Source organism: Eriocheir sinensis, chromosome 29 (assembly GCF_024679095.1).
Source record: "Eriocheir sinensis breed Jianghai 21 chromosome 29, ASM2467909v1, whole genome shotgun sequence".
Classification (NCBI taxonomy): domain Eukaryota; kingdom Metazoa; phylum Arthropoda; class Malacostraca; order Decapoda; family Varunidae; genus Eriocheir; species Eriocheir sinensis.
Window position 1 is genome coordinate 10,159,905 of NC_066537.1, and position 12,322 is coordinate 10,172,226.

At 43.7% G+C, this 12,322-nt stretch overlaps 1 protein-coding gene across 1 annotated transcript; it reads right to left on the reverse strand.

Moving 5' to 3' along the window:
• Positions 1-9,101: 9,101 nt before the first annotated feature.
• LOC127005030 (proline-rich protein 36-like) lies at positions 9,102-11,327 on the reverse strand. The gene has a single exon (XM_050873475.1). The coding sequence runs from the start codon at positions 11,052-11,054 to the stop codon at positions 9,129-9,131; it is 1,926 nt and encodes a 641-aa protein (XP_050729432.1). The 5' UTR covers positions 11,055-11,327; the 3' UTR covers positions 9,102-9,128.
• Between the last annotated feature and the right edge of the window lie 995 nt (positions 11,328-12,322).

The window sequence follows — 12,322 nt, forward strand, 5'->3', positions numbered from 1 at the left end:
TGTGTGTTTACTATCAGACTATTTACCATCTTCATCTAGAACAAATAAGGAACGCAACATCTCATCCTCCAATACAGAACGACAAAATGTTAATGTAGAAAACTTGAATACAGAGCAAATGGGTGTAAATAACATAATTATGTATACTTTCCTAAACACCTTATCTATGGTCCAAACACTAAGGACAGGTTACAGGTTTCTCTCATTATTTACTGCAGCAGAGAATCAATGTAGCAAAGGTGAATGATAGATAAAAGCAATGCCTGTAAATAACTATATATACTGGTACTTTCCCAAACACCTTATCTATGGTCCAAACACTAAGGACAAGTAATAAGTTTCTCTCATTATTTACTGCAGCAGAGAATCAATGTAGCAAAGGTGAATGATAGATAAAAGCAATGCCTGTAAATAACTATGTATACTGGTACTTTCCCAAACACCTTATCTATGGTCCAAACACTAAGGACAGGTTACAGGTTTCTCTCATTATTTACAGCAGCAGAGAATCAATGTAGAAAAGGTGAATCAGAGAGCAAAGCAATAGGTGTAACTAACTATGTATACTTGCCCAAACACCTTACCTATGGTCCAAACTACTGAGGACAGGTTATAGGTTTCTCTCATTATGTACCAGAGCAGAGAATCAATGTAGAAAAGGTTAATGAGAGAGGAGAGTAATAGGTGTTGGTCCTCTGTCAAACACCTTACCCATGAACCAACTTATTGTAACCACTACCAACAAGTTTACTCTCAAATGCTTCACAACGACAGAGCCTTAACTGCTTGACTGCGGATTTCCTACAAGAAGACATCACCAAGCTACAGGAATGGAACAAAAAGTGGCTGCTACAATTCAATGAAGGAAAATGTAAAATCCTGCACCTTGGGAGGGGAAATCCAGCATACCAATACCACATGGGAAACACTCCACTATCCACTACAGAGGCAGAGAAAGACCTGGGAGTACATGTTACCCAGCTACCAGTGAAGGCCAAATCCGTGCCAATCGCAGCGGACGGGTTAATGTGGCAGAAGACAATGATCAAGGAAAGCAATGGGTGTGAGTACCAGCTCCTCTGCCAAAGCACCCACCCTTGCCAAAACACCGTGATAGGTTACAACCGCTGCGTACTTGTAAACCAAAGTGCGAACGTTTTAAAGGAGGGAAAATAGGTTAGAGATCTGCAACGTACAAATTATTGGAGACAGAAGCGACGTATGTGTGTGTGTACTCAACCAGACACACACACACACACACACACACAGGAAGCCAGAAAAGCCACATTGATGTATTAATAGCACACCAGGATTTCCTATTATCAGTATTACCCTATTTATGATGTATGGGGCAATAGCATTAGTAGTAAGCAGTAGTAGTAGTAGTAGTAGTAGTAGTAGTAGTAGTAGTAATAGAAGTAGTAGTCTCTTATTCATTACTATTCTTTTCCTACTTTCCTCATTTTCTTCTATTTTCTTCCCACATTCCCTCCCATCTTTCCTTCATTCCTTGTTTCCCATCTTTTATGCCTTTCTTGTCTCCCTCTTTCTCTCCCATCTTCCTTGTTGTTGTAGTAGTAGTAGTAGTAGTAACAGTAACAGTAGTAGTAGTAGTAGTAGTAGTAGTCATAGTAGTTGTAGTAGTTGTAGTAGTAGTAGTAGTAGTAGTAGTAGTAGTAGTAGTAGTAGTAGTGGTAGAAGTGAAAGGTTATCTTATCTCTGTGCATAATCCCAAGTTTTATGCGTGGAATGTTAAGACAGAATGCATATGTGAAGGAGGGATATGCACCCACTCACACTCTCTCTCTCTCTCTCTCTCTCTCTCATGATGGTAATTATTGCACACTCCACCTTGATCACCTCATCACAAAACACCTGCATGCAACCCATCAATACTTGCTTTTAAACATGCAAACAGCTACTTAGTAAAACCTTGCGGGAGTTCTCTGAATATCAAAACAAGAGTGTGTGTGTGTGTGTGTGTGTGTGTAAAAGTGCAAAGGCGTGTGCGTAGTAAGTGTGTGTGTGTGTGTGTGTGTATGGCTGATGAGAGACACTTTGCAATACATACCCAGGGCAAACACAAGGAAGGGAATGCAAAAACGGGAAGGGAAAGAAGAGAATTGAAAATAAGAGGTGTATACCGGTATCCCTTAAAATTAAAATGTTGTGTCTGTGTGTGTGTGTGTATGGCTATTGAGTATTAACACCTTGCAAGAGCTTCCACAATACTAAAACAAATATATGAATGTGTGTGTGTGTCTGTGTTTGTATGGTAACTATGTAATATCTTGCAAAACATCACTTAATATTAAAACCAATGAACAGCGATTAGCGGGCATTTTTTTTTTTGCACCTTTTTTGCTGCCCTTGAGCCGTTTCATTAGGTGAAAAAAAAAAAGAATGCATGTAAATGTGTATGCCTAACCGATTAACTTACACCTTCCATTTTACAGTAAAGGAAGCAGCTCAAGGGCATAAGCAAACAAAAACAAAAGAGCCCATTAAAATAAATAAATAAATAAATAAATAAATAAATAAAAGGGGTTCCCATAAAGTAAAAACGTTGTGTGTGTGTGTGTGTATGTGTGTGTGTGTGTGTGTTTGTTTGTAGGACTGACCAAGCATATAACAAACACTGTGCAAGTTTCCTTTAATATCAAAACATGTGTAGGTATCAATGTGTGTTTGTCTGTCTGTTTGTACGGCTACTGAAAAACACCTAACACGATTTCCCTTATAACTAAAATGCATGTAGGTATGTATGAGGAGGAGGAGGAGGAGGAGGAGGAGGAGGAGGAGTGGCTGGAGAGGAAACGAAGAGGAGAGTGGAGAGGTGAATAAGGAGGAGGAAAGAATGGAGCTAAAGATGTATGTTTGTTTGTCTGTGTTTGTATAGCTGCAAAACACCACCATCAAAACGTGTGTGTGTATATATGTGTGTAGGAATGATCAAAAAACATCTTACAAGAGTTCAATTAATATCAAAACGTAATGTAAGTATGTATGTATGTTTGCCTCTGCCTGTATACCTGCAAAACACCACCATCAAAACGTGTGTGTATGTATGTGTGTGTAGGAATGATCAAAAAACATCTTACAAGAGTTCAATTAATATCAAAACGTAATGTAAGTAAGTATGCGTGTTTGCTTCTGTTCCTAACCTGCAAAACACCACTATCAAAACGTGTGTGTGTAGGAATGATCGAAAAAACATCTTGCATGAGTTCAATTAATATCAAAATGCAATGTAGGTATGTATGTGTGTTTGTTTCTGTTTATATATCTGCAAAACATCATCAAAACACGTGTGGGAATGTATGTGAGCTTGTACGACTAACCAGGTAACAAAATTAAGACGTATGTGTGTGTATGTGCGTGTGTTTGTATGGATGCTGAGTAACACGGGGCATGCCATCACTTATTATTCCCCTCACACTTCTTGTTACTGCTCAGAGATGCAGCGGCGCAAGAAGGTAAAATAGCCAAGGTTATGTACGCTCCCCCAAAGGATCTAATTATACCCAGGCATGGTCGACAACAGTATTTTGATGGAGGCGTAACAAAAGGAAGGAAATGTGGGAAAGAATAGGAATGTAGGAAAGGAAGAGAAGGGAATGTGGAATGGAAAGGGAAGGGAAGGGAATGTAGGAAAGGCAGGAATGGAAGTGAAGGGAAGGGAATGTGGGGTGGGAAGGAAAGGAAGGGAAGGGAATGTGGGAAAGGATGTGAATTTGGAAATGGATGGGGATGTGGAATGGAAAGAGAAGGGAAGGGAATGTATGGGAATGTGGGAAAGGAGAGGAATGTGAGAAGGGAAAGGAAGGGAAGGGAAGGGAAGGGACTATGGGAGAGGAAGGGAATGTGAGAAGGGATGGGAAGGGAAGGGAAGGAAATGTAGGAAGGGGATGGGAAGGAAAGGGAAGGGAAGGGAAGGGGAGGGATAGGTAGGGTAAGGTAGGAAAGGGTAGGAAAGGAAAGGGAAGGCAAGGCAAGGGAAGGAAAGGAAAAGAAAGGCAAGGCAAGGGAAGGAAAGGAAAGGTAAGGTAAGGTAAGGTAAGGAAAGAAAATAAAGGTAAGGTAAGGAAGGTAAGGGGAAGGGATTGCAAGGAAAGGGAAGGAGAGGTAAGGGAAGGAGAGGTAAGGTAAAGTAAGGAAAGGAAAGGAAAGGAAAGATAAGGCAAGGCAAGGGAAGGAAAGGTTAGGCAAGGCAAAGTAAGGTTAGGCAAGGTAAAGTAAGGTAAGGTAAGGGATTGTCAGTCTTTTGTTTGGTTGTGACAGTGGGATGCTACACCTATTTCCTTTCTCTAACACCCACCTCTTATATATTAACTCTTTCCCCAGGTAGCTAATCATAAGTGTAGTGACCATATAACTCATTGGTACATGTTAGCAAGGATCTTATTTTCCTCTAAGTTAAATGGATTAGTAAGGGAAAGGTTTGGGTTAGTCCTTCATTGCTTGTAACGCTCTCATATGCATTCTTCTTCTTTTCCTACTTCCCTCATTCTCTCTCATCTTTCCTTGTCTCCCACTCTTCTCATTACTCCTTCCCTCCCTCTCATCTTTTATTCTTTCCTGGTTCTCTATCTTTCCTTTCTTTATTGTCTTCCACTCATCCCTCCCATCTTTCCTCCTTTTCTTCCTTATCTCCTATTCTTCCTTCCTTCCTGTCTTCCTTAATTTCCCTTCCTTGTCTTCCATTCATCCCTCACTTTCTTGTCTCCCTCCTTCCCTCTTTTCCTAATCTCCTATTCTTCCTTCCTTCCTGTCTTCCTTAATTTTCCATCCTTGTCTTCTACTTTTCCCTCCCATCTTTCCTTTCTTTCTTGTCACCCTTCTTCCTTATCTCCTATTCCTCCTTCCTTCATTAATTCCTCTTCCTTGTCCTCCTCCCATCTTTCATTTGTCATGTCTCCTGTTCTTCCTCCTTGTCTTCCTACATTTTTCTTCCTTGCTTATCTCCCAGTCTTCCCTCACTCCTTAACATTTGTCCTCCCTCCCTGATCTCCTACTCTTCCTTTCTTCTTTCCTTCATTTTCTCCCTTCTACTACTTGTACTTCTCTTCTACCTATATCCAACCTATTCACTTCTTTCAACTTTCCTTTTCTTCCTGTATCACTGAAAGGTCAACCAACATTAATTTTTTCTTTCCAATATTCTGCTCATTTCTCATCTTTTTTCTTATTTATCTTTCATTTGCTCTCCTGTTCCCCTCATTCATAGGGTACAATTTTACTTTCAATCAGCAATAAGCTTCTCCAACCCTCCACACTCAAAACGAATAAGAAAAACAAAGAAAAGAAAGGAAAGGAGAAAACACAGTATCCTGACTTTCACTAACGGGACAACACTCAAAACAACCCAGACCTACACAGATGGAAAACAATAAAGAAAAAACATATCCTACCCTGACCAACACTAACAGCACAGGACTTAACCATCGGAGGGATTATAAAACAGCAGAAACCTGTTATCAGACTATCACCGGGAGAACCGCATTCCACAGGCAGAGGAATGTAGGGTGGAGGGATAAAAATGAGAGGAAGGAAAGAGAGGAGATAATGAACGAAAGGAGAAACAGGAGGAGGTATATAAGAGAAAAGATGAGAAATTAATAGATGATTGGAAAAAATTAATAAAGGACATGGGAAAGTATAAGGGAAGGATGAAGATGACATAGTAAGAGATGATACAGGGAAAAAAAAAAAAAAAAAAAAAAAAAAAAAAATAGGAAGGGAATGCAAAAAAGGGAAGGAAAAGAAGAGAATTGAATGGAGAAGACAAGAGAAAAAATAATACTAAAGGGAGAGGGAATGTGTAAGGAAAGGAAATGGAGGAGAAAGAATGGAAGACAAGAGACAGGAAAAAAAAGGAAAGGAAAGGAAAAAGATGAGAAATTATGAAAACGAGACAGGACGAAAAAAAGGAGAGGAAAGGGAAAGGAAAAGATGAGAAAGGATGAAAAACAAGAGACAGGACAAAAAAAAGGAAAGGAAAGGGAAGGAAAAAAATATGACAAAGGAAGGAAAAAATATGATAAACAAAATGACGTTGAAACAGATAAAAACTTAAGATAAAAAGAAAGGGAATGTCAAAGGGAAAGAAAAAAAGTTATAGAAGGAAAAATATGACAAAGCACCCAGTTATAATTATGTAAAAGGAAGGGGAAAAAAATCAGAAGGAAAAATCACAAAAATTCACCCAGTTATAAAAAATGTAAAAGAAAAAAAATTAAAGAAGGAAAAAACACAAAAATTCACCCGGTTATAAGAAAAAATATGTATTAGGGAAGAAAAGAAATAGAAGGAAAAAACACAAAAAATTCACCTGGTTATAAAAAAAATGTAAAAGGGAAGGAAACAAAATTATAGAAGGAAAAAATCACGAAAATTCACCCAGTTATAAAAAAAAAAATGTAAGAGGGAAAAAAATTATAGAAGGAAAAATCACAAAAATTCACCCGGATATAAAAAAATGTAAAAGGGGAAAAAATTGTAAAAGGAAAAATCACAAAAATTAACCAGGTTATAAAACGATCACCGCATTCTTGTCCCTTTTCCCACAAGCAGGTCAGTTCCACGCTATTACGCAACTGATAACAAACCCAAGCACTTGTTTTTTTTACACCTTATCTCTCTTCCTCCCTCCCTGCATCGATTAGAAAGGCTCCTGCTCATGCCCAAACCCAGACCTATCATGGGCTTACACTAAAAATATAATCATAGTATAAGTTTAAACAAGGTAAAATAAGAAAAGATATCATAAGCTGAAATTAAAAGATAAATATAGAATAGGCTTAAGGTAAAAAACATAGCATAGATTTAAAACAGAAGAGATATATCATAGCATAGGCCTAGGCATTAACAAAAGAAATCTCATAGTATTCAATTAAAAAAATGAACAAAAGAAAAGTGACATGAAAAAAATAAAAGGAAAGGGAATGTAAAAGGAAGGAATTTGATGGAAGAGGAAGGGGAAAAAAATCAGACCATACCTTTAAAATAAATAAAATAAATAAATGAAAGAAAAGTGACGAGAAAAAATAAAAGGAAAGGGAATGTAAAAGGAAGGAATTGGATGGAAGAGGAAGGGGAAAAAAATCTGATCATACCTTTAAACAATAAAAAAAAATAATAAATCATAGAATAGGCTTAAAACATCAATAAAGGGTACAGAGGTAAGAGAACAAGTAGCAGACAGAACAGCAGCATCATTAAAAAAAAATAAAAGGAAAGGGAATGTAAGGAAGGAGGAGGAGGAGGAGGAAAAAATCTGAGCATACCTTTAACCCAGTAGCAGCGACGGGCCAAATTTGTGGCTTTACCGTGTAGCAGCGACGGGCCAAATTTGTGCCATGATTTTAACCCCTCAAAATAGATGATGCATAAACTGATCACAAATGCTTTGATATATATTATGAAATGGTTTGTGTGAGGGGTGATTTTCTCATTTTTCTCGCTTAGAGGGACCATTAAGAATCATGATCCCCGCTGCTACCAGGTTAAAATACAAAAATTAATAAATCATAGAATAGGCTTAAAACATCGATAAAAGGTAAAGAGGTAAGAGAACGAGTGGTAGAGAGAATAGAAGCGACACACATCCCATTAGCTCCAGCAGGTGCCCAACACACACTCTTTATCCTGCCCACTGCCCTTTAGTAGCTACCATATGCCACCAGGGAAAATAAACTGCTCCCCTCTCAGTACTAAACACCATCAGAGAACTCCCTAAATCTAGAAAGAAAAAAAAAGTATACACCAAATTCAATCAGAGGTAAAATGTTCTACAACTCTCTAAATACCAAATTCCATCAGGGAAATAACTGATCACATTATACAAAAAAATAACTGACAATAAATAGATAAATAGTATATAGTAAATACAAGATGATTCAAGGGCTGAGGAACCTCCCATATCAAAATAGGCTGAAACATCTAAACTTACGTTCACTAGAGAGACGAAGAGTGTGGGGAGATCTGATAGAAGTATTCAAATGGGTCAAGGGTTACAACAAAGGCGATATAAGTAAAGTACTGAGAATTAGCCAGCAGGATAGAACTCGCAGTAATAGATTTAAATTAGAAAAGTATAGATTTAGGAGAGATGTAGGCAAGCATTGGTTTAATAATAGGGTGATGGGGGAATGGAATAGATTCAGCAATCACATAGTTAGTGCAGGGACGATAGCTTGTTTTAAGAGTAGACTGGATAGCTACATGGTCGAGGACGACAGGTGGCAGTGAGGTGTGGGTGCAGTAAGGTGACGGGGTACTGGATGCGTGCCTAGTACCGCCGGTATAACGAGGATCAAGCCTCTACCTGTAACCCCTGCAACTACACCTCACCCATCGTGAGTAGTGGGGGGGATTCTGGAGCTGCCCTGTGTAGGCCACCTGGCCTCTTGCAGTTTCCCTATGTTCTTATGTTCTTATGAATACGTACAAATAAATATTACCTATAAATAAAACTCATACAGCTAAGTAACTATTATTGTTTCTCCATAAATATTTCGCTACGGGTATCTTTTGTCCTCCGCGACCTTGGCCGAGTGGCCAGGCATTTAATTGGTGTATTAATTAGTTCCTTAAAACCCATGCAGCTAAAATTCCACTTGTAATAGATGTTTCATACTGGTGCTGATGCTGTCATAATTTTTTTTCATAATTATGGGATTTTCAACTCACATTGTACAAAAAAATAAATGACAATAAACAAATAAATAATATATATATATATATATATATATATATATATATATATATATATATATATATATATATATATATATATATATTACCTATAAATAAAACAAATAAAACATAATACTTAAAAACTACAGGCATACCAAAAATAATATGTATAGCATGCATTTTTTTCATTCTTATGACTAGAAGAAACAAAGAAAAAGGTATGGCAAGATGGAAACAAAGAAAAAAAGGAAAACAAAAGGTTGAATAGAACCAAGGAAGGATGATAGTGAGGAAGAAAAAAGGAAGGAAGGTTGGGAAAAAGATGGGAAGAAGGAATGAAGTCTGAAAGGATGGACTCGAGATAAGGAAGCATACTGGTAAGGCAGGAGAGGGATCAGGAGAGCAGCAGCAACAACAGCAAGGTGCAGTACTCACCTCTCATCATCCTGCTGGGCAGGGGGCGTGGCGTTGGTGGCGCCCTCCTCCTGGGGCTGGCCACTGAGGGGGATGCCCTCCAGGTTGGTGGGAGGCTTCTGGGGCTGTGGCAGGCTGGACTGTGCTTGCTCGGGGGCCCCAGCCGCAGCTCCTGTAGCAGCGCCCATGTTGTGGTGGGTCTGGGGCTGGGCTGGCGTGGTGGCTGGGGTAGGCACCAGCCCCGCGGGCTTGACAGCCGGGGCTGCAGAGGAGGCAGTGGGCATCTGCTGCGTGGCCCCCATGGCTGCTGTGGCAGGCACCAGGGTGGCCCCCACCTGCTGGCTGACAGGCAGCTGCTGTGAGGTGGCCAGCGGAGGCAGCTGCTGTGCCCCCGCCAGGGTTTGGGTGGGCAGGGGCTGGCTGAGCTGGGGCTGGGCCACAGGCTTCTGGGGAAGGGTGGTCTGGGGCTGACTCAATACTGGTGTGGGCTGGTGTGGCACCCCAGGCTTGGGCAGGCTCTGGCCAGTAAGGGTGGGCATCACCCCGGGCTGGAGGGGCTGGGCCATCACCCCAGACTGAGGCACACTTTGGCCGGAAAGCCCCTGCTGGGTAGGGGCCTGCTGAGGTGGCTGCTGGGGCAGGTTCTGGGAGGTCATGGGGGGCGGGGGCGGGGGGGGCTGGCTGAGGGAGGCAGGGGGCACCATGACCCCACCACTGGCACTCACTGCCGGCTGCTGCACCATGCTGGGCTGGCTGACCTGGGGCTGCAGCTGGGGCGGGGCCTGCTGCAGGGGTGGGGGCTGCAGGGGCTGGGCTTGTGGGGGCGTATGGGGGGAGGGGGAGGGGTGGATTTGGCCCGGGGCCTGGGTGCCGGGGGCGTAGCCCTGGCTCATCTGGGACTGCAGCTGGCCCTGGAGGGGGGCTGGCTGGGAGTGTGGGGGGTAGGGCAGGTTGGCCTGGCCCTGGGTGGTGGGCACCCCCGCCATGTGGGTGGTGGGCTGGAGGGGCACGGCACCCTGGGAGGCTGGCACCATGGGGGTGGAGGCCTGGGTGGTGTGTGGCACTTGGTACTGCTGCGGCACAGGCACCGGGTGGGACTGTGCCTGGCTGGTCTGCCCCTGTGGAGGCTGCTGCTGCTGCTGCGGTGGCTGCTGCTGTGATTGCTGCTGCTGGTTCTGCTGCGCCTGGTCCGGCTGCTGTTGCTGCTGTGAGGGAACGGCCAGCTGCACCACCGTCTGGGGCTGGTGGTCCGCGGCCTCCCCATCCTTGAGCAGCGTGCCGGCCACCACCACCGTCGTGCCATCATCCTTCTTGACGCTGCCGGCTGCCGTCACCGCCGGGGAGTCCATGAAGTCCAAGCAGATCCAGCGGCCACGCTTGAACGGCTCGTTGGAGTCAATCTTGACAATCTTGAACCTGTTCTGCCAGTGGTTGACATCATCGTGCTCACCATCGGCCTTGGCCAGGGCAATGCCTCCCTCGGTCACGTTGACCGTGACCCCTTGGGGCAGCATGGCCGTCATGACGCCCCCGGAGCCCGTCTGCTGCACCAGCGCCGTGATCCCGTACTGGGAGCTGGTGGGGATGACCGGGGGGGCGCCGAAGAACACCTCCTCGCTGCGGGAGTCCTCGTAGCTGGGCGTCTCCTGGTCCAGGTCCGTCACCTTGGAGCTGTCCATGATGTCGGAGATGTCCTCCGTGTCGTCCGCACTGTCCTCGCCGCCGTCATTGCTAAGCCTCGAGGTAATACTAGTGATTTGGAAGGAGGAACTTTTCTTCTTCTGGAAGGGCTGGCCGCCCCCCGCCCCGGCCCCCTGCAGGTGCAGGCTGCCTCGGTCTCCGTCTATCCTGAGCGTCTCACTCGTGGTTATAGTTATTACGTTACTGTTGTTCATAGACTTATCCATTACCTGAGTGTTATGATCACTGGTATTGGATGCCATATTGAATTTTTATGAGAATCACAGACCTACCAGCCCTGCGGCCCGCCGGCACGACACACTGGCTCAGCGACACTCGCCTGTGCTTGCCGCGCCCCGCACGTCACGGCCCTGGCTCACTTGGCTCCCGTCATCGCGCCCTCCGTACATTTCCCCAGAGTGTCTCCCTTCCTGCACAACTAAGCGAGCCTATAGACAGTGGACTCGCCTGATTTGTTTACCTGCGGACAGCAATAGGTGGCGCACACGGGGGCCGCGAACCCACAAGTACAGTGTTGCGGGGCGGCGGCGGCGCGCTGCGGGGCGGTGAGAGGGGATACACCTCACGGCGCCGATGCTCCTTTGTCCTCCTCTGCCGAGCCTGGCGCTGGCCTCCGCGGCTCCGGGGGATCTATACCCATAAAAATGTTCCTCGGGCCCAGGGAGAATCTGGCAACAGCCGGAAGGATAAGGCTCAAGGACCATACAAATTACCTTAACAAACACCAAAAACCCCGAGATCAACCCTGAGACTCTCCCGTCCTGTGACAAATTTATTTATCGGCTCCTGCGCCGCGATAATGGAGCTTCCGCTTAATTACATATTCACATCAAACTCACCTTTATAACTCATTCAAACCACCAAAGACTACAAATCCACACTAACACTAATATCAATTTACAAAAAATGCAAATAAAACACCTCTACAAGTACTTCCGTATTACATGTAAAGTGCCAGACTAAACTCCGCTTAAACGCATAGCTCGCAGATGGAAGAAAACTGAAACGTCACAACTATGGCTAAGCCTTAACCATATCTTCAACAACCCCAAATATATCATCTACAAGGCCCCGCAATATCTTAACGGCCCGAAAAAACATCAATAATTATAAAACCTCTCAAATAATGTGTAGCAAAAGGCAGAATCAAGGGAAAAAGGAGATATAGTCATGTTCTTAGCCCGAAACGTATCGCCATGGACTGGATCTTGTCAGCCACGGAGGTCATCCTGCTCTGAGGGCCCCTATAGGTTGCCGTAGGGGATTTCTAGACAATATCAATCCCTCAATATAAAATTTTAATAAAGTTTAGACATAGTTTAGTCATGAGTCACCCGCTGCAGACCGTGGCAAGCGGCGAGGTGGGCGTGGCTAGGTGGGCTGTGAGGCTGTAGGCTGATGAATCACACACAGACACACACACACACACAGCCTCCCAAACACCTGACACAATACAGATCAATACATTAAACAGCCCCAAAAGACGTGCAAGTAATGGATAAGTAAGTCA